Raw genomic sequence first — 20,843 nt, 5'->3', positions numbered from 1 at the left:
TCAAACCACACATGACATGCCTTTCTGCCCACTACTTTCCTATTAACAATGTCCTGTAGTTTCCATTTGTTAAGAAAAAGATAATTTTTTAAACTAGCCTAAGTATCCAAATAACAAACTAATCCCATTCACACAAGAATTCACAATATAACATGATTTTTAAATCTCACTGTCATGAATTTATATCCCAGATGGAAGGAATTTAATGTTTAATTCCCATAAATTAATCTAGAAACATCCACTCAATATAATTAAAATTATTATTTTTTTGCACAATACATGGGACTAAAACTGATATTTAGTCTAAAAATATTGACTATGGGTAGACAATAACACAAAATATAGATGATTTAGATGCTCTTATGACATGATTATCCTTGCGAGAGGGTTTTTCTGGAACGCGATCGATTGGAACGTTGCATCTGCGACAAATTTGAACCCCATATCGGCAGGAAAAACACTGCCGGTTTGTATGGGGCCCAAATCATATTTTTGCAAATGAAAATTAGATTAAAACCATCCCGAGAAACAAGTTTATATGTAAAATAAATGACTTACATTATGTTTTGTCCCCTTCATGCGATCCGTCCCATTGTAGGCATTGAGGGCGTTAGAAGTCGCTTTTTATTTTAATGAAATTATTGAATTGTCTCGCGAATAAATACATTTTAAAAATCGGGAACGGAAGTCCAAACGATTATTCTTCAGCGGCTTAGCAGCCCGAGAAAAGCCGCCTCCGATAAGCAGGAGAAAACGGAATTTTAATCCCCCCCCCCCACCCTCAAAGGCGCCAAAGTCGCGCACACAGCCAGTGGCAGAACTGCAGTGCCGCTGAAGGTAAGTATTGTAACATCGCTACATAAAGCGCTGCAGCAACTCAGCCTCTTCCGCGCGTCGGCCTACACTTCCGGCCACCCCCGGACAGGGAAGGGACACACCCGGGATGGGGATGGGGAAGGCACAGCAGCAACTCAACAGTGCCCGGAGATCCGGGCTCAATCTCGCTCACTCACTAAAGCATAAAGCAATAAAAACAACAAAATAATCTTAGCTTTTAACAAAGGAACAATAAATATAACTATTTCATAGTTTGAAAGCAATATTTTCTTACCTAGAAGAATCAAAGCTGGAAAAAAAGTAAGAAATGAAGGTGTATGTACACAGCTCCACGGCTTTCCAGCAATGTTTATGTATAGTGACCTTTGACCTGGGCCTGCAGAGTCAGAATACCGAATTCGCTTATATAGTACTCAGATATATCTGAATGGCACACTGTATCATTTGATCAGAATTTCTATGTCCCTGATACATCAGCATTATCCTACCAAAGATTCACTTAGATTGACTTTTTCCGAGAGGATTCCTCCAGACCACACTCTAATTATTTAGAAGATAGACACAAAATACTGGAGTAACTCAGCAGGCCAAGCAGCCTCTCTGGACAGAAGGAATGGGTGACAATTCGGGTTGAGAACCTTCTTCAGACTGAGAATCTGAGGGAAACTAGAGATATGGTAGCGTAAAATGTGAAAATGACAGATCAAAGCAGGCGATGGTAAAGGAAATATAGAATGGTTCATTGTTGGCCGAGGGGAAGGTGACAATGAGGCATATAAGTATCTTGTCAGTAAAAGTAAGTAAAATTAATCAGGAGGACAGTGAAACCAGTTGGAGAACTAGGGTGGGGGAGGGACAGGTAGGGTTACTTGAAGTTGGAGAAATCAATATTCAGACTGCTGGGTTGTGAGCTGCCCAAGTGAAATATGAGGTGTTGTTCCTCCAATTTGCGTTGGTCCGCATCTGGCAGTTTTGTGTTGAGTTTTTGAATCAATTCTTGGTATTCACTTTTACGTTACGATAGAACTTTATTTATCCCAGGAGGGAAATTGATCTGGCAACAGTCATAAAACACAAAATACATGTGACATGAAATTAAAGTGATGAGTGGAAAGGATTGGGGATGTGCAAAGATTGGGGAGGGGAGTCAGTCTACCCCACATCAGAAGAGGGAGGAGTTGTACAGTTTAATAGCCACAGGGAAGAAGGATCTCATGTGGCGTTCTGTACTGCATCTTGGTGGAACCAGTCTGTTTCTGGAGAAACTCAGCTGTGCAGCAGCAGTTGCTGAAGGTACTCCTCAGGTTGAGCAGTGTGTCATGAAGGGGGTGAGCAGTATTGTCCAAGATGCTCCACAGTTTGAGGAGCATCCTCCCCCTCCTGCAGTAAGATGAAACCTGATGATAACCTCACAAATGCTCCCTGGGCTTTTTCCCCAACCTTGTAGCCCACTTCCAACTACGTGACTGAATTCCTCTGATGGCTATTAGTTACCTCCATCCTCCAGACATAGCTACCATTTCCAAGCCTTGGTTTAACTTGGAAGTTCTCCGGGAACCATTAGGAAGTTTACATTCATCACAGATAATGGGAGCCAGTAGGTCCCCAAAGTGTGGAGATTGTCCAAACAGGAATTTGCCCCGCCTAATTCATACCGTCGGCTGTTTAGCTTTATATGTAAATAATTCGCTTCATTCTGTACATTTATTCAATTTTCTACATGGAATGGAAGACCGATCTACAAATCCAATACTTGGAATTTTAAAATGTCTAATAGAAGCATGGTATCCCAAGGATGAACTTCTAATTACGGAGCTGAACCCGTCAATAATACCTGTGACAATATACCTGAATATTTCCAACGTTCATGAGCACAGACTTTCGCTTCCATTAACATTTACATGGAAGTTGAGGATCACTCACACCTGCAGCCGAAGGATGTGGATTCAAATCCTATTCCAAAGATTTGTGCACAAAAAGCAAGGGGGTCACTTCAGTTCAGTTGGGAGAGAGAACAGTAGAAGGGATACGTCGTAAACCGCAAAATGCTGGAGTAACTCAGCAGGACGGGCAACATCTATGGAGTGAAGGAATGGGTGACGTTTCGGGTCGAGACCCTTCTTCAGACTCCGGTATTTCTTCATATCCCTGATATTTTGCTCTCAACCATCACCTAAAAGAATCTGCCAGTTTAGCTCAGACTTGGTTACAAATGGAGTGATATAGCTTTCATTGTAACACTAATACATTTCCATTGACCTTGCAAGTTACTTTAAAATATTCCAAGCATATTCCAACAAAAAACGAATAGAATGTTGGCCTTCATAACAAGGGGAGTTGAGTATAGGAGCAAAGAGGACCTTCTGCAGTTGTACAGGGCCCTAGTGAGACCATACCTGGAGTATTGTGTGCAGTTTTGTCTCCAAATTTGAGGAAGGACATTAATGCTATTGAGGGAGGGCAGCGTAGGTTCACGAGTTTAATTCCCAGGATGGCGGGACTGTCATATGTTGATAGAATGGAACGGCTGGGATTTAGGATGAGAGGGGATCTTATTGAAACATACGATTATTAAGGGATTGGACACGCTAGAGGCAGGAAACATGTTCCCGATGTTGGGGGAGTCCAGAACCAGGGGCCACAGTTTAAGAACAAGGTGGAAGCCATTTAGAATGGAGATGAGGAAAAACTTTTTCACACGGAGGGTTGTGAATCTGTGGAATTCTCTGCGTCAGAAGGCAGTGGAGGCCAATTCTCTGGATGCTTTTAAGAGAGAGGTAGATAGAGCTCTTAAATATAGCGGAGTCAGGCAAGAACGGGGTACTGATTGTGAATGATCAGCCATGATCACAGTGAATGGCGGTGCTGGCTCGAAGGGTCAAATGGCCTCCTCCTGCACCTATTGTCTTTTGTATAAATCGTGGACGGCAACTTCATTTTGCAAAGAACTGACACTTCCCATCGACAAACAGTTCAATGCTTGTGATCAGGCACCATTGCAAGTCCAATCTGATAAAACAAGATGTTTGTAACTATGTAATGGTTTCCATTTGCACAACATGCGCAGAGTGCAAGTACCTGTTGATATCACATACACACTCGCATCTGAATTTAACTATGGCCTCCTCCCAAAGCACATGATTCCCCAGAGATAGTCCAAGCTCATCATTTTCTAGTTAACCAAACGATACGAAACATTTATTTAGAGCTTACGATTCCTAAATTTTGATAATACAAACTATTAAAGATTATTTCCTTAATAGAAATTCAATTATGCAAGCTGTTTTTTTCCCCCCAGTGTTACAAAATTATAAACAGATATTTTTCCAGCAATAAGAGTTACGATTTCCAAGTCATTTTTGCTCCATATATTAATCTGGGCACTTCCCAGAGGGATTTGCATTTGTACTAGTGACGTCTCCCATGTTTAATGCAGCTAAAGATGTCAAATCTCCTCTAGCATTATTTTCAGTCATGTTTTTTTTACCCAAAACTAAACAAGAAAATATGCTTTTTTACTGTTTATTCTGCAACAGTCTAATTTAAAGGGCTACTCAAACACTCACTTGCAACTTTTACATTTTGCTCCACAACACACTGGATGCTGCTCTCTTTCCATCACCAATGCTCAATCACTAGAAAGGTTTCTGTTGATCTCCACTGCTATTTCAGAACTCCTCATGTGCGCTTACGCAGTGGATTTATTTTTCCTCTCAAAGGTCAGATGTTGGACATCGAACCGAATGCCCCACTCTAGACAGGACTGAGACTAGACAGAGGCCAATCATCCCCGGCTGAGGAACTCGATACACATGACTGACATGTGTGTAGTATAACCCTATTTATTGGAGATAGACACGGAATGCTGGAGTAACTCAGCGGAACAGACAGTATCACTGGAGAGAAGGAATGGGTGACTTTTCAGGTTGAGATCAGACTCTTGAAAAAGTCTCGACCCGACCTCCATCCCATCCCTACGGACTTCCGTCGCTGGATTTTGGTATGTGTGTGTGTGCGCTTTATCATCATTCCTTACAATGTTATGTATGACAGTGATCGCAACTTCTAATCAAGTGTGGATGGCCGTTGGCTCTCTGGAAGCTCATCCGCCCTTTGACAGGTCTTGTTTTTGGTCCTGCTGGGGGTCCACAGCCCCCTCCTCACCTGGCAAACCAGGTGGGGGAGACGCTTTAGTCGCCGACTATCCGACCACGGAGCAGGTAGAACGGGATTACATGGTATCCGTGGTGGTGGGAACTCCCCCAGACCTGACCTTTTCTCAAAGTATTGCCAATCTTTGGAGTTCTTTACTGCAGAGAGCAGGGGGTGCTGCCTGACTGTATTTATGACTATGATTCCCCCAAAGTACAAAGTCTAAGTGTATAAGAGTAAGATCGTAAAGTGCAGTTGAGACCTAGGATCAGAGAAACTAGAATCATATTGAGGATGGAACAGAGCAAGATCCCTGAAGTATAGTTATTGTGTTATCCCAAGCAGTGTTATCCCAGCACCTTCACTCACCAAGATTGGTACAAGAACCTAATCTATTAATTAAATGTGATCTTCAACTGCCTCAAGCTACAGGAGGCAGATAAAGCTTGTTGCCCATAAAACTTGATTATACGATACAATAGAACTTTATTTATCCCAGGAGGGGAATTGATTTGCCAACAGTCATAAAACACAAAATCCATGAAATTAAAATGACGAGTGGAAAGGATTGGGATGTGCAAAGATTGGGGGGGTGAGCAATCAAATGCTCACTGAACATTCACAAATTGGGGAAATGGCAAGTGTGGCCACTAGGGCTTCAAACTACAACTTCCCAAAAAGTAAAAGTTACAATTAAAATGCTGGAAATACAAATCAGGCCAGTAAGTATCTAACACAGGCTTCTTCAGGGCAAAGCGCTGAAGGTACTTCATTGAAAAAGTATTGAGAATCAATGGATTCACCCATCACTAAGATGCAGTTAAAACAATTGCCAACTGCTCAAGAAGAAAATGACTTGCCGAAGATCCTAAACAAAGAAGGAACAAGGAACTGCAGATGCCGATTTACAAAAAATAAAAGTGCTGGAGTAAGTCAGTAGGTCAAGCAGCATCTCTGGAGAACGTGGATGGTTGACATTTCTGGTTGGGACCCTTCTTCATATTGATTGTGATGAGAGGAGAAAGCTGGAAGAGTTGTTGATGGGCAGATGGTTGTGCAACGGCCAGAATTGGAAAGGTGTGAGATATTGATAGAAGAGTTGCAAATTGTGAAGCCAGAGGAAGGAATAGAGGTGTAATCAGAGAAATTGAGCACAGGGGAGAATGGGGAGGGATGGGTTTGGGAAGAAAGTTGGGGGCAGTTGTAAGTAAGTTGATTACCAACATTTTGAGAATTCAACGTTCATACCATTAGGTTATCACTAGTGCCAGGATTTTGCCATAAATGCCATGTGCCTTTTCATGCCTTTTTTGATGATTTCATCAAGATAATGCCTTTTTCATGATTGAGTGCCTAAATCAGCCTTTTTTTTTGCCATTTTGCTAAAAGGTTGTGCTATTTTCTCTAGTTGTACCGTGATTACAATGACGTTTTTTATGTTAACATATTAATATTAATGTTATTATAAACATGTTAACATAGTATAAATTACAAGAAAATTTCCACCACCGGGGCGAAACCAGGAGCGTCACCGTTGGTCGGTCAATCATTCGTGCCCTCTGGTTCAGTCTTCTCCATGATCTATTTATTGCTTCCAATTTTGCAAACTTCCCACAAGCTACCACTTCCCTTGAGAAACGTGGCGAAACATTAGTGAATAACTTGCAGGTTTTCCACAAAGTAACTGACGATATTCGTAAAGTTCCTGGCGATGTAGGTAAAGACATACAAGGACAATGTGAGAGAGTGATTTTAGCTAACAAAGATCTTGAAGAAATACAAAACATAGCTCAAGTTCTCAAAGGTAGTTGTAATGCACAAGATATCAACGTGTATATAGAGTCGGTAACTTGTTTCGGGTATGCACCAGTGACCTAAGCTAGGGTAGAAATAAGTTTTTTACAACTGAAGCATATTCTGTCTGACAGACGGCATAGTTTAATACCAGATAATTTGAAAAAAATGCTAGTAATTATGTGTAGTCAGGCAACTTTGGTCATTTAATGTAGTATACCTTTATTATCATTTTTAACCATATTTTGGTGGTGGAAATACATGCCTTTTTCGTGCCTTTTATGTAATTTTATTATGACTTTTTGCCTGCCTATTTCAGAGTTTTTTAGTGCCTAAATATCCTGGCTCTAGTTATAACTAAGCGGAATGCGAGGTGCTGTCCCTCAAGTATGTGTGTGGCCTCGCGCTAACAATGGAGGAGGCCCAGGACAGAAAGGTCAGTATGGGAAGGGGAAGGAGAGTTTACGTGCGCTCTGTCTGTCAATGTCTACTAGATCTCCGGGTTTCTAACCATTTGAACTCCCCTACTCATGCCAATATTTCTGTCCTGTGCCTCCTCCAATGCCAGAGTGAAGCCACAAGTAAACTGGAGGACGAGCACTTCATATTCTGCTTGGGGAGCCTTCAACCTAACAGCATGAACATTGAATTCTCCAATTGTAGACATCCATCTTTCAATCTCCACCCCCATCTTTGCTGTGCCTCTACTGGATCAATTTCACCCCTCCCCCACCTATAATAAGCCAGTTCGATATTCCGAAAAACGCAAGGAATTGTCAAAGGTCATTCGAGAATAAAAAAAGCGAACGGGGTGCCTGGTAGCAGGGGAGAGCGAGACGCCTGTGTCAAGAACACCCAGTTCACTCAAAGCAAACTTTAGGTCATTTGTTCCTTGTGCCCATGGAAATCCCTGCTCCCTGGGGCACTCGGGTGGGGACGGGGACAGCAGCGGCTGGATAGGGACGAGACGCAGGTCTGCACCCATGCAGCCGTGAGTGCTTAGCTTGAGCGGCCTATGACCTGTGCATGCGCAGTCGGAATACCGAACTGGCTTATTCCTTCCTCTAGCTTCACAAATTATAACTCAATCCTTAGCTCACATTTGTCTTTTCATGTCTGGCATTTGTCTATCTTCCTATAACCACAGTCCCACCCCCCACCTCACCTATATCTACCTATCACTCGCTAGGCTATGACCTGCCCCTCCTCTCTTCCAGCTATCATCCTGTCCACATCACAATTAGCCTGAAGTAGGGTCCCAACCCAAAACATCACCTATCCATGTTCCCCAGAGATTATGCCTGACCCACTTATTTCAGTTTCTCTTTTAACCTAAACAATGTCCTTGGCATATTTTGGAAGGTCAAAATATAACAGCATTAAAATGTGACCAGTTGTAATTGGAGAAGCCCACGGAGATAAAGGAGGATTACAAAGAAGAAATAGCATTGATACAAGCAAATCAAATAATTAGCCAAGGAGTTAGAAATAGTCCTTGTAGAGTTCTGCAGCAAGTACAATAAAACTCCAATCATCAGGCACCTTTGGGTCTGTGTTGGTACTGGACTAGAACACATTGCAGACACTGAATGTTACTCCTATTAATAGCCTAAAGGGCCTGTCCCACTTACGTGTCCTTGGCACGCAAATTACGCGACCTCGTGGTCACATTGAGGCGCACGGGCATTGTATGGCCGCGCGGGGCCGGTCCCACTGAGAAGCGCGGAGGGGTATGTAGTTGTGCGCGACATCGTGTGGGGCTCTGAAATTTTAGTAGCGAATGAAATCTTTGCGCGCCAAAGGCCTGTCGCGGAACTGACGGCCAAAGTGGGACAGGCCCAAGGCCCTGGCGCGACGCAACGTCTCACCTTCAACAGCAGCAGAAGCAGGCAAACGATCGCCGAGCTCAGCCTGGGGCTCACGGCTGTTGCGGTCCGGATCCGCCCCCACTTCTACTCCCAGAGCGGGGCCAAGAAAATTGAAGATAGACACAAAATGCATGAGTAACTAGCGGGACCGGCAGCATTTCTAGAGGGAAGGAATGCATGACGTTTCGGGTCAAGACCCTTCTTTCAGACTGAAGAAGAGTCTCAACACGAAACATCACCCATTGCTTCTCTCCGGAGATGCTGTCGGTCCCGCTGAGTTACTCCTGTATTTTGCGTCCATCTTCAAATGACGTCACGCGCTCCAGACGGCTGTGCGTCCGAATGAAGTCGCTCGAGACCTTTGCGGAACCGTCGCGCCTCAACACGACCACGAGGTTGCGTAATTTGTGTGCCAAGGATACGCAAGTGGGACAGGCCCTTAACTTGTGTAGGAAGGATCTGCGGATGCTGGTTTACACCAAAAGATAGACACAACAACGCAGAAGGTTTCGTCCAGCCCCAACCCAGGGTCAGATCGCCCGGCGCGGGGGTGCTGAGATTTCTTCCCCCCCCACAGATGCAGGAGATTGATCGCCCCAACACGAGGGCCCAAACGTTGCCGGCTACGGGAGCCAAGATCGCCCCTGATAACGTGAAAAAAAAGGAAGAGATTGAACTTTTTTTTTTCCTTCCATCACAGTGAGGAATGTGGCGGAGTCACTGTGGTGGATGTTTATGTTAAAATGTATTTTGTGTGTTCTGTTGCTTTTTATTGGTATGACTATGGCAAATGAAATTCCTCGAATGTTGCCAAACATACTTGGCTAATAAAGTAAGATTCTGATTCTGATTATGAAAAGCTGGAGTAACTCAGGCTGCAACTCTGTAGAAAAGGAATAGGTGATGTATCCGGGTCAAGGTCCTTCATCAGGCTGGAGAAGATTCATGACCCGAAACATCACCCATCCCTTTTCTCCTGATATGCTGCCTGACCCGCTGAGTTACACCAGCTTTGTTTCACTTTTTTTGTTTACTTGTTATATAGTAATATAGTAAGTTTACCTGTGAATTCAAAAAGATCAGGAAACGGAGACAACTTGTACTTAAAGGGAGCAGGAAATAGAAAAAGACTGAAACATAGAAACAGCACGGATTCCAGCTCTGGACTAATGAGTGAACCAGATGCGACTTCCAAACAGTTGGATGGCAGATTATCAGAATACCTTTTTGATTTCCAATATTAAATCACATGGGTGAAAACAGGTGGGCTGGGAAGGGATTCGTTGTCAAGGAGTTGTTTTGGCAGTGCAAGAAATTGGATTTGATTTACACTTGCCTGTCAACAAACCAATAATGGGATCGGCCATCCATTTTACACTGTGCCTCATTCTATTTGGCTTCGGCTGGCAAGAAGGCTGTAGAGCTGGGTGGCATCATGAAAACTGACAACAGTTTGGTCAATTTACTGGGGACCAGCATTCAGACATGAAAAAAAAATGTGGGATCCCTGGATACATCAGTTAGATGAGAGAGAATGAAGAGAAGGAAAAAAGTGTCTGCAGCTAATATTGTAGCTATTTCTGGATTGTTGATGGAACCACTGAGCCGGTGAAGGAAGTGAGAGGCTGGAGGGAGCCTGTTTTAAAGGTTATCTTCATGTCAATGAGGAACATGTTCTTGGTGTAAATTACCATGGGGGGGGGCGAGGGGAAGGGGGGGGAAGGACCATAAGAAAACCCATTACATAATGTGTGATTCAGCAGTACGCAATGTCAGAATTTTGCATCCAAGGAAAATCCAGTTTATTTTAATAAATCATTTGCAAAATGATGAAATGGAAAAAAAAGTACCTTTGGCCACAAATTGTGCTCCGCAGTAGGAGATGGGCAGACAAAAGTATGTGATATTATACATTCAATTTTGTTAAGTACTTTTAGGGGCCATCTTGTTCCTTCAGCAGGTGTCAGTAATGCAATGAAGGATCCTCCATCTGCCAGACAGCAAATATTACCAACACCGTCTAAAATTGCAAACACACACAAATATAGCAACTAAAATTATTTATTTTTTGCCTTGACACATGTTCATTCTAAAAATGCCCATGGAAACATTATGGTTTTAACATCATCTCTCAAAACTATACAAAATGTACCTTTTAAAAAAAAAAAAAGGGCTGGCAATCAGAGTTCAAATATTCTTTCAACCTCAAAAATAGAACATGAAATACATTATTTACAAAACCAAGGAAACATTATCATTTAATATATACATTGTGAAGCTGAAGGTTCCTGCTACAAATAACCCCCCCCCCCCTTAAATAATTCCTTTATAAAGAATCCCACTGACAAAAGCCCATCCAAACAAACAAATACTGTTAACTTTGTTCACCCATTTGATTCCTAATAAAGTTTGTACAATTTATAATAGGAAGAGAAGAGCGAAGGTCATGGTGAAACAAGCCAGCAAAATATTCTGCTTTCTTTTTCTAAAATACAACAGGAGAAGAAAGATTTTGGTTTCTTTATGATTAAGTAAAATGAAGCTTAACCCCCCATGCGGATCTATGTATCAAAAGAGCTGCCGTTTATATTTCACTGATCACTTTAACCAAGAGCTCTCATGTACAGCATGTTCAATATCCAGCACAAACAATCACAATGCCAGTGTAACAGCACTCCCACTGCAAGGCCATACTGTGCCAATCCACAAAAGGCCACAAGATCTATAATACAGTTTCTGTAGGGGAGTGTGCTGCCATTATAAGAAATGCAACTCACTTTTGAAAAAAAAAGTTCAAAATTCTCCTTATAACAAAGTCATCCAGAAACAAAAAGACATCTCTCGGAGCCAATGCCCCATTATTATATTTCTAACATCTGCCCGTTGCCTCCAGTTCAGTCGCACCTTTTCCCTGTAACCTTCTATCCTTAACATTAAAACTATGCACAGGTTGAGTTGAACATTACTTGTTGTAGGTCTAGTTTGAAACAATATTTGGGAATGGAGATGCGGAAGCGTGGAAAAGGAATCTCGCAGCGTCACTGTGTGTCCACTTCCCGGTGCTCCCCTGCTCCAAACGGCATATGATTAGGAAGCACTGCCGTGTTTGTGAGCACAATAACGTGGGACTGCCGGATTCTATGAACACTCTGCAGGTTGGTTCCCATGGCCTCTATCTGATCTTCCTGCTTGATCACAGTCTGTGTGGCAGCTTGCTTGGTTTCTGGCGCTTTGATCACAGATGTGAAGACTGTGCCTTGCGGTTGATTCATAACCTGCTGACTGCTGGCGGCGAAGGTCACCACAGGAGTGGCGGCACCCATCACGCTGGACAAAGACACGGCGTGTGTTGTATTATCTGGCAGCTGTGGGCTGGCTGGAAGAACCGGCCGAAAACTGGTACCGTGGCCAGCGAGAGAGGAGGGTGTAACTATTTTTGCAATGAGCGACTTCTCTCGCAAGGTGACGTTTTTTTTCAGTACAGTCCCTTGATGGGAAGATGGAACTGTTTGGAAAATGAACTTGGGAGAGGACATGGCTAAATCAGTGCTCGTGATCACAGTCGTGAGAGGAACAGTTTGCAACGTAACAGTACCAATTCGTTGAGCTCCTGGTGATACGACCACTGGAACCTGTGATGGGCTCTTCAATGTTCTGGGGAAATAACAAAACCAGCAGATCAGAACAAAGTTATCCACAACATTCAGACTTCTGTCCTTTCAAACATTTCCTAAATTTCACACCCATGGTTGATTTCTGAAAGATATTTCCTTATTTTTCTCTATGTTCATTTCATTTGCAGCAACCTAATAATCTTCGAGGTTGATGGGTGCGAAAGATTCCACTGGAAAACCTAACGTCAACAGTCAAACAGTCAGGAACAGGCCCTTCAGCCCATTAAATCCATGCTGATTATCAAATCACTCATTTTTACACTAATCTAATCCTAGCCCATTTTATTTTTCCAATTCCCATCAACTACCCTTCCCACCCCTAGATTCTACTCTGCACTTACACACGATGCAATTTATAGCGGCCAAATAACCTACCAACTTGCATGTCTTGCGATGTGGAAGGAAATACATGTGGAAATAGGAAGAATGCGCAAGCTCCACCAACTTATACTCCCATTCAACTCTCTGTCCTTAGCCAACTCACTGGGCAAAACTATTGACATTTTAGAATGCAAGAGCAGGATTTCTGGTGCATACCACTATCTTACTGCTCCTGTGGAAGGTGTACATTGATTAAAGACTCGCCTGTCCACTATTTGAAGCTCATCCAACAAATGAACCACAAAGGCACTGCCACCCTACCACGTAGGTTTCCTGGTATTCATGAGCAGCAGGGAGGGATAAAAGATGTTATCGCAAAAGTTTAAAAGTGACAGCAGAAAAGTCATTCAAATTTAGAAGCTTTGGCATTTTGTTTATTAATAAATACCAGCCACGTGTCAGAGCCTTGTATCTGCCACAATTTAGTTGGCTCGGTCCAAGGGAGCATCATATAGAAGGGGAGGAAAATTAAGACTTTATAGTTCCTTAATCTAACTGAGCACATCCTGTTCTTCTCAAGTCCGGTACATTCAACGTGCAGTACTACTCCCCAAAAGTTTCCAAAGCAAACCACTGCTAAGAGTATTTGGATAGAGTTTCTGTGGGGAACAAAGTCAATCATGGCACAATAGCCAGGGAGTTTATGACTTAAGAAGTCAGCAACCAAAAGTCTGAAACCACCCAAGTCCATGCAAGGTTCGAGCAAAACCTCAGCCAAAAGAAACATGCTGCAATCCTGCACAAAGCACTGGCAAGGCCCTTGTTGCAGATTCTTCTGAGACTACGTTAACCCTGAAGACATTAGTTTATTGATGAAGATATTGATTATGTGGAGCAGCATAGGGATAAGCTAGACTGGCTGATCCATGTCCGTGTCTGGATGTGCTATGTCCAGGGAACTCAGTGATAGATTACCCAGGCCGACAGAGATTACTGGCTGCATCATCTCTAATAAACTAGTCCCCAGTAAGCCATCATACTGTCTCAGTGACCCCTCCTCTGGGATAAACACAAGGGAGGCAGCCAGAACAGACGTGCCAGACTATTTTACCATAGCATTTACCATTACCAGAAAAGACTGAAAATAGAGCTTTGCAGTCATTTGCTAAAATTATTTAAAAGGATTGTTGCCCTGTATCATTCTGATTACTATGTAGGAAGAATCTGCAGATGCTGGTTTAAACCAAAGATAGACACAAAAAGCTGGAGTACTCAGCGGGACAGGCAGCATCTCTGGAGAAAAGGAATAAGTGATGTTTCGGGTCGAGACCCTTCACACTGAAGAAGGCTCTCGACCTGAAACATGACCTATTCCTTTTCTCCAGACATCCTGTCCAATCCGCTGAGTTACTCCAGCTTTTGTGTGTCTATCAGTCTGATTTCTTCCTGTTATCATTTCACCATTTCAAGAGATTGCTATCGATCTTTTACACAGTGAGTGGTGAATCTGTGGAATTCTCTGCCACAGAAGGTAGTTGAGGCCAGTTCATTGGCTATATTTAAGAGGGAGTTAGATGTGGCCCTTGTGGCTAAGGGGATCAGAGGGTATGGAGAGAAGGCAGGGGTGGGATATTGAGTTGGATGATCAGCCATGATCATATCGAATGGCGGTGCAGGCTCGAAGGGCCGAATGGCCTACTCCTGCACCTATTTTCTATGTTTCTAATACTCTTAAGGTACAAGTAGACCAGTTGGCCCATTGTGTTCATGTCAACCCTCAGAGCAACCCCGTCTCCCAGGTCTTCTCTCTCACTCTGCCTGCCTCACATGCCCACTTCTCCTTCCACCCACCTACATTAGGGGCGATTTGCAAAGGCCAATTAACCTATCAGCCAGCACGTCTTTGAGATGTGGAAGGGCTGTGCAAACTCCACGGAGACAGCACTGGAGTTTAGGATTGAACCCGAACTACTGGAGCGTGCGGCCGCAGCACCAACAGCTGTGCCACTCTTACGAAGCTCAGTCTACAAACGCTGCTTTATCTTTACCTCACTGACTGTGTCGATGGAGTCACTGGTGCCGACAAAGGGATGCCTCCATCGTTGACCTTCTCTTTGTGGCGAGGCGGAGCCGACCGCACAACCTGCACAGTGTTGAGAACATTGGGTTGCTGCGCGTGGTGAAGGGGCTCAACATCTCTCAACATTTCTGGTGACAGTAGGTGCACTGACCCTTGCTCCGTCTCTCCAACATAAGTTGCTTTCATTGAATTGACTGCAGTGGAGGGATGGGGCAAAGCTTCCATCCCACTCGACATCATCACATGCGAGGAAACCCTGGGCTTCTGGGTTTGGATGCAACTCATGACCATTGATGATGGCAGGATTGTTACCGACGAAGGAGATTCCGAAGTCGCCAGAAGCTTGTATGTTGTAAGTTTTGAAGAATTTTCCCGGGTTTCAGAAATGTTACTGGGGTCATCACCATCATCATCAACGTGGATTAGATTCGTGGGCATCTCCTTGAATTGATACACCAGGCGCTGCCCCTCCACCTTGGCAAGGATTCCTCTTTGGTAATAATATCTACAATTGAAAGAAAGGGGAAGGTTTAAAGCTGTAAACAGAGTTACAAGCGACTCACTTACAATTCTTCTAAGATCCAGTAAAACGAAATTTATAATAAATTAAAAAAAGTTGCGCAGTGTGTTTCAAGGATATTGCTAAACTTCATTCGAGCAGAAACCTCTCAATATATAAATCTGCAATCACTTATCACATTAGGAGCAAAGGTCAGTCTAAAGAAGGGTCTCGACCCGAAACGTCACCTATTCCAGTTTCTCCAGAGATGCTGTCTGACCCGCTGAGTTACTCCATCTTTTTGTGTCTATCTTCAGAATTCCTAAACCCTGGAATCCGAGTCTGTCCTTCCCTCGTTCTCCTATGCATACTTCAACATCGTCAGATGGAACATAGTGACAAAGAGTTTATTTAATGTCTTAAAAGTAAATGGCAATTCCATATGCTCCGACTGCATTGATTGCCCCTATATGTGGCCCTCACCTAGTTCAGTCTCCCCGAGTCAAGCACTGGCTGCAATGACATTACTTTACTCAGCCTCTCTAGGTCACTGACATGGTCTCTGCAGAATCTCTAGGAATATAGAGTATCCTGGACAGACTATTTACATCAGTGGGCCCAGTTGATTATCTGGGCCACCTTGGAGGGTCAGTTACCTGAAACGCATTTTACTTTAACCATTCTGAGCCACATGCTGATACTGAATACAAAAAGCTGGAGTAACTCAGCAGGACAGGCAGCATCTCTGGAGAAGGAACAGGTGACCTTTCGGGTCGAGACCGACCCAAAACGCCACCCATTCCTTCTCTCCAGAGATGCAGCCCGTCCTGCTGAGTTACTCCAGCTGTTTGTGTCTATCTTCGGTTTAAACCAGCATCTGTAGTTGCTTCTTCAGATACTGATACTTGTTGGTCGGCCTTCATGGCTTCATAAAATGTTGTTTAATTTCTGTTTAGACAGCTAAGTAGCAGCAAAACAAATTATTTTATCACTTAAAATGCCAGGAATTAAGACTGTTTTTATGTGTTTGACACATAATTTACCTCAAATGCTTTTATATTCTTCATCAGACTGGGATGCTTAAAACTCTAGATTTCAGATTCAAACAGCATCTTGACACTATTTAAAAAAAAACTTTACTGCTTATAAAATGATTTTTTTTTCATATTGTGAAAATACAAATTACATTATATGATATAATAAAGTGCATTATGCATGCCCGCAGTCTCTTTGATTAGAGAACCAATTCTACTCCAACCCTAGCAGAATCCATTAGTTCCAGGGTTATCTTAGCAAATGCAACCAACAAACATTCAGAACACACTGCTACCTTGGCCTTTGACCTAGCCAAGGGCAGGAAGGACTTCCCTCACAGTTGTGCAGTAACCACATGAGTTTGCCAGCTAATAGAGCAGTGCTGAACTAATAGACACAAAAAGCTGAAGTAACTCAGCGGGTCAGACAGCATCTCCGGAGAAAAGGAGTAGGTGATGTTTCAGCTTTTGTCTATCTTCGGTTTAAAGCAGCATCTGCAGTTCCTTCCTGCAGTGCTGAACTACTATCTTCCTCTTTGGTGACCCTCGAGCTACCGTTAATCGGACTTTGCTAGCTTTACCTTGCACTAAACGTTATTCCCTTATTATGTCTCTGTACATTGTAAATGGCTCGTTTGCAATCATGTCTTTCTGCTGACTGGAGAGCATGCAACAAAAGCTTTTCACTGTACCTCGGTACATGTGACAATGAACTAAACTAATCTGATCTGCTCATTGCCGCCTATTAATAGTTACTTCAGCACTAGCGACATCTCCAACTCCAGCTCTCACACAAAACAATCCACCCGATATTGCTATGAAGTACGAGCAGCAGAAAGCAGTCAATTAAACACTGGGCCCCTTCCAGATGGTGGACAGTAAAACAGTTGCTGACTGGCAAATAAAGGCTTCGGATTCAAAATGTGAATGTCAATTGACTGGGCAGCAGCTTTCAGGCTGTGCAAAGTTTGTAGAGACAAGGAGACTGTCCAGTGTGAAAGCATGTAGGCTCAGCAGTCTGTGAAAGGCAACCTCAAGGAACAAAACACCGGCTTATCAGGATTTGGGGGTGAACAACTTGCCTCTCACTATTTAAACCACGAGACATAGTACACAACTTGTACAGCAGCAACATAAAAGCAACGGCTAAACTCTCCCAGCCTCATTGGAGGCAACAGAATTGTCCATAAAGAAACATTTGTTTGACCAGAGAAACAAGGAAATGCAAATGCTGGTTAATAAACTTGACAAGAACTGACCACCTCAATAAATCTAGACAAGAATTTAAACCCTCGGGCAGTTAAGGGCCTATCCCACCAGCATGCGACTGCATGGGGCAAGCACGACCAAACCGGAAGTGGGGGGCCGCGCGGAGGTCGAGTGATCCCCGTACAGGGCCTGTCCCACCAGCATGCGACTGCATGCGGCGAGTACGACCAAACCGGAAGCAGGGGCCGCGCGGAGGTCTAGTGATCCCGTACGAGTTGATGTGAAGTTCGAGCAAAGTCCGCGCTAGGCGTACGCCGTCAAGACGCTGCGTATGGCCTCAATGTGGCTGCGGGCCGGCAGGCCGTTGCCGCGCGGAATTTTTGGACAGTGTCAGTTTTTCGGAGTCCCATGCGATGTCGGGACCAGCTCCGCACAACTCCATATGGCTCCGGCGATCGAAGTGGGACCGGCCCCTCGAGGCCGTACGGCTCAAGCGACCACATTAGGTCGCGCTAGCCGCATGCAGTCGCATGCTCGTGGGCCAGGCCCTTTAGAAATTCATGGTGAGGTCAGAAGGACAATAGTTTTGTGAAACCCATTATGATTATCCCATCCTACCATTTGTTCCAGCAATTGTAAAACCTATATCTTATTCACTTCTCCTCATCTCTTAATAATTATTGAAGCAAAGTCATTTTTCTTAAATAATTTCAACAGATTTGTAAAAGTACATAACCACCAATTTAGCAGAGTATTTGAGCACTGGAAATGATTGAGTTTAGACGTCCTGCACAATGCACTGACATGATAATGATCAAAGGAACCCAGCTGCTAGTCAGTCCCTTGTACGAAGCGTGAAATTGTTCACAGCATTTTAATAGGCATCAGTGAAAACATTCACACTTCATAATACACCTCACCGTACACCAGGAGATCATTTTCTCCAATATAGAAGCTTAGGTATTGCTAAAATTCCAGATTAACATAGAAATATAGAAAACAAAGAAAATAGGTGCAGGAGTAGGCCATTCGGCCCTTCGAGCCAGCACCGCCACTGAATATGATCATGACTGATCATCCAAAATCAATACCCCATTCTGGCTTTTCCCCCCCATATCCTTTGATTCCCTTAGCCCTAAGAGCTAAATCTAACTCTCTCTTGAAAACATCCAGTGAATTGGCCTCCTCTGACTTCTGTGGCAGAGAATTCCACAGATTCACAACTCTCTGGGTGAAAAAGTTTTTCCTCGCCTCAGTCCTAAATGGCCTGCCCCACATTCTTAAACTGTGATCCCTGGTTCTGGACTTCCCCAACATCGGGACCATTTTTCCTGCATCTACCCTGTCCAATTCTCTGATAATTTTATATGTTCCTGTAAGATCCTGTCTCATCCTTCTAAATTCCAGCAAAAACAAGCCCAGTCGACCCATTCTTTCATCATATATCAGTCCTGCCATCCCGGAAATGAACCTACGCTGCACTCCCTCAATAGCAATAATGTCCTTCCTCAAATTAAGAGAACAAAATTGCACACAATACTCCAGGCGCGGTCTCACCAGGGTCCGGTACAACTGCAGTAGGAACTCCTTGCTCCTAAACGCAAATCCTCTCGCAATGAAGGCCAATATGCCATTGGCTTTCTTCACTGCCTGCTGTACCAGCATGCTTACTTTCAGCGACTGATGTACAAGCACACCCAAGTCTCGTTGCACCTCCCCTTCTCCTAATCTGACACCATTCAGATAATAATCTGCCTTCCTGTTCTTGCCACCAAAGTGGATAACCTCACATTTATCCACATTATACAGCATTTGCCATCTCACCCAATCTATCCAAGTCACCCTGCAGCCTCATAGCATCCTCCTCGCAGCTCACACTGCCACCCAGCTTTGTGTCATCCACAAACTTAGAGACATTACATTTGATTCCCTCGTCTAAATTGTTAATATATATTGTGAACAACTGGGGTCCTAGCAGAGCCTTGTGGCATCCCACCAGTCACTATCTGCCATTCTGAAAAGGACCCATTAATTCCTGCTGTTTTCTTCTTGTCTACCAACCAGTCAATACCCAACCGCCAATATTATGTGCTCTAATTTTGCACACTAATCTCTTGTGTAAGACCTTGTCAAAGGCTTTTTGAAAGTCCAGATACACCACATCCACTGGCTCTCCCTTATCCATTCTACTTGCTACATCTTCAAAAAATTCCAAAAGATTAGTCAAGCATGATTTCTCCTTCATACATCCAGGCTGACTTTGACTGATCCCGTCACTGCTTTCCAAATGCGCTGCTATAACATCTTTAATAATCGACTCCAGCAACTTCCCCACTACCGATGTAAGGCTAACTGGTCTATAATTCCCCATATTCTCTCTCCCTCTTTTCTTACAAAGTGGGGTTACATTGGATCAGTTCCTGTGTACTGCAGGGTAGCCAGAGTCGAAAGAACATTGGAAAATGATCACCAATGCATCCACTATTTCTAAGACCACCTCCTGAGCACTCTGGGATGCAGGCCATCAGGCCCTGGGGATTTATCAGCAGGGCCGGCCATAAGCCGATTCGACCGATTGCTCCCAATTGGGCCCCGCGCTAATTTTCTGTAATTCGTACGGAAATACGAATTTGCGTTGTTAAATACAGATTTTAAAAAAAAAAAAAATTTAAATAAAATATTCGCCTTGTTATACGGATTTTATTTTAAAACGAACATGGATAAAAACCACTGCACCGGCCATCGGACAAAAACAATTTGTTAACTACCACTGTTAGCACTTGTTAACAGCCAGTAGTTAACAAGTAGTTATACAATGTGTCACCAATTCATCGATCCACATTCCTCAGTAAATGTAATTGTGTTTTGACCAAGTGTTAATGATCAATTTTACGGGACTCCGTGAAATAAGTTGTTTTTTTTTGTGCCCGATTATTTGGCGGCCAATCAACCGCCGTCTCTAAGGGGGTTGCGTCAATCACCAACCAGTTTGCCTTAAAATTCCCGTCCAATCAACAAACCGGTCTCCTCCCGTCCAATCAGCCGCTGTCTCCAAGGGCATTGTGTCCAATCACATAATGCAGTTTAATGGTAATTAGCAGCTACGGTAAAGGTTGGAAGCCAGTGGAAGTACTGACAGTCAGAAGGGAGCAGGGGAGATTAAGACAGTGTATAACATCGCACCTCAGTGTACAATTTCATAATATATACTAAATAACAGGGCTGACAGACCTTGGCTGGGAACCTGGGGCTCACCAAAATTGTTCCCAATTGGGCACTGCACCTCCCTAAGGCCAGCCCTGTTTATCTGCCTTCAGTCCCAACAGTTTACCTAACATCATTTTCTGATTAATGTGGATTCCCTTCAGTTCCTCC

The 20,843-nt window shown here is 43.6% G+C and overlaps 1 protein-coding gene across 7 annotated transcripts in view; it reads right to left on the bottom strand.

The window, feature by feature from the left end:
* Positions 1–10,696: 10,696 nt before the first annotated feature.
* Positions 10,697–20,843, bottom strand: part of LOC116974132 (ETS-related transcription factor Elf-1-like) — a 137,992-nt gene continuing 127,845 nt past the window's right edge. For all 7 annotated transcript variants that reach the window (XM_033022293.1, XM_033022298.1, XM_033022295.1 and 4 more), the window contains 2 exons: positions 14,695–15,231; positions 10,697–12,305 (listed from right to left, as the gene is read on the bottom strand). In XM_033022293.1, coding sequence (XP_032878184.1) covers positions 11,690–12,305; positions 14,695–15,231 — 1,153 coding nt within the window. In that variant the 3' untranslated portion in view covers positions 10,697–11,689. The remainder of the gene's footprint in view (positions 12,306–14,694; positions 15,232–20,843) is intronic.

Source organism: Amblyraja radiata, chromosome 6, assembly GCF_010909765.2.
Source record: "Amblyraja radiata isolate CabotCenter1 chromosome 6, sAmbRad1.1.pri, whole genome shotgun sequence".
NCBI classification, from domain to species: Eukaryota; Metazoa; Chordata; class Chondrichthyes; order Rajiformes; family Rajidae; genus Amblyraja; species Amblyraja radiata.
The sequence above is the reverse complement of the archived record's forward strand: the minus strand, read 5'-3'. Positions and strand labels throughout refer to the sequence as shown.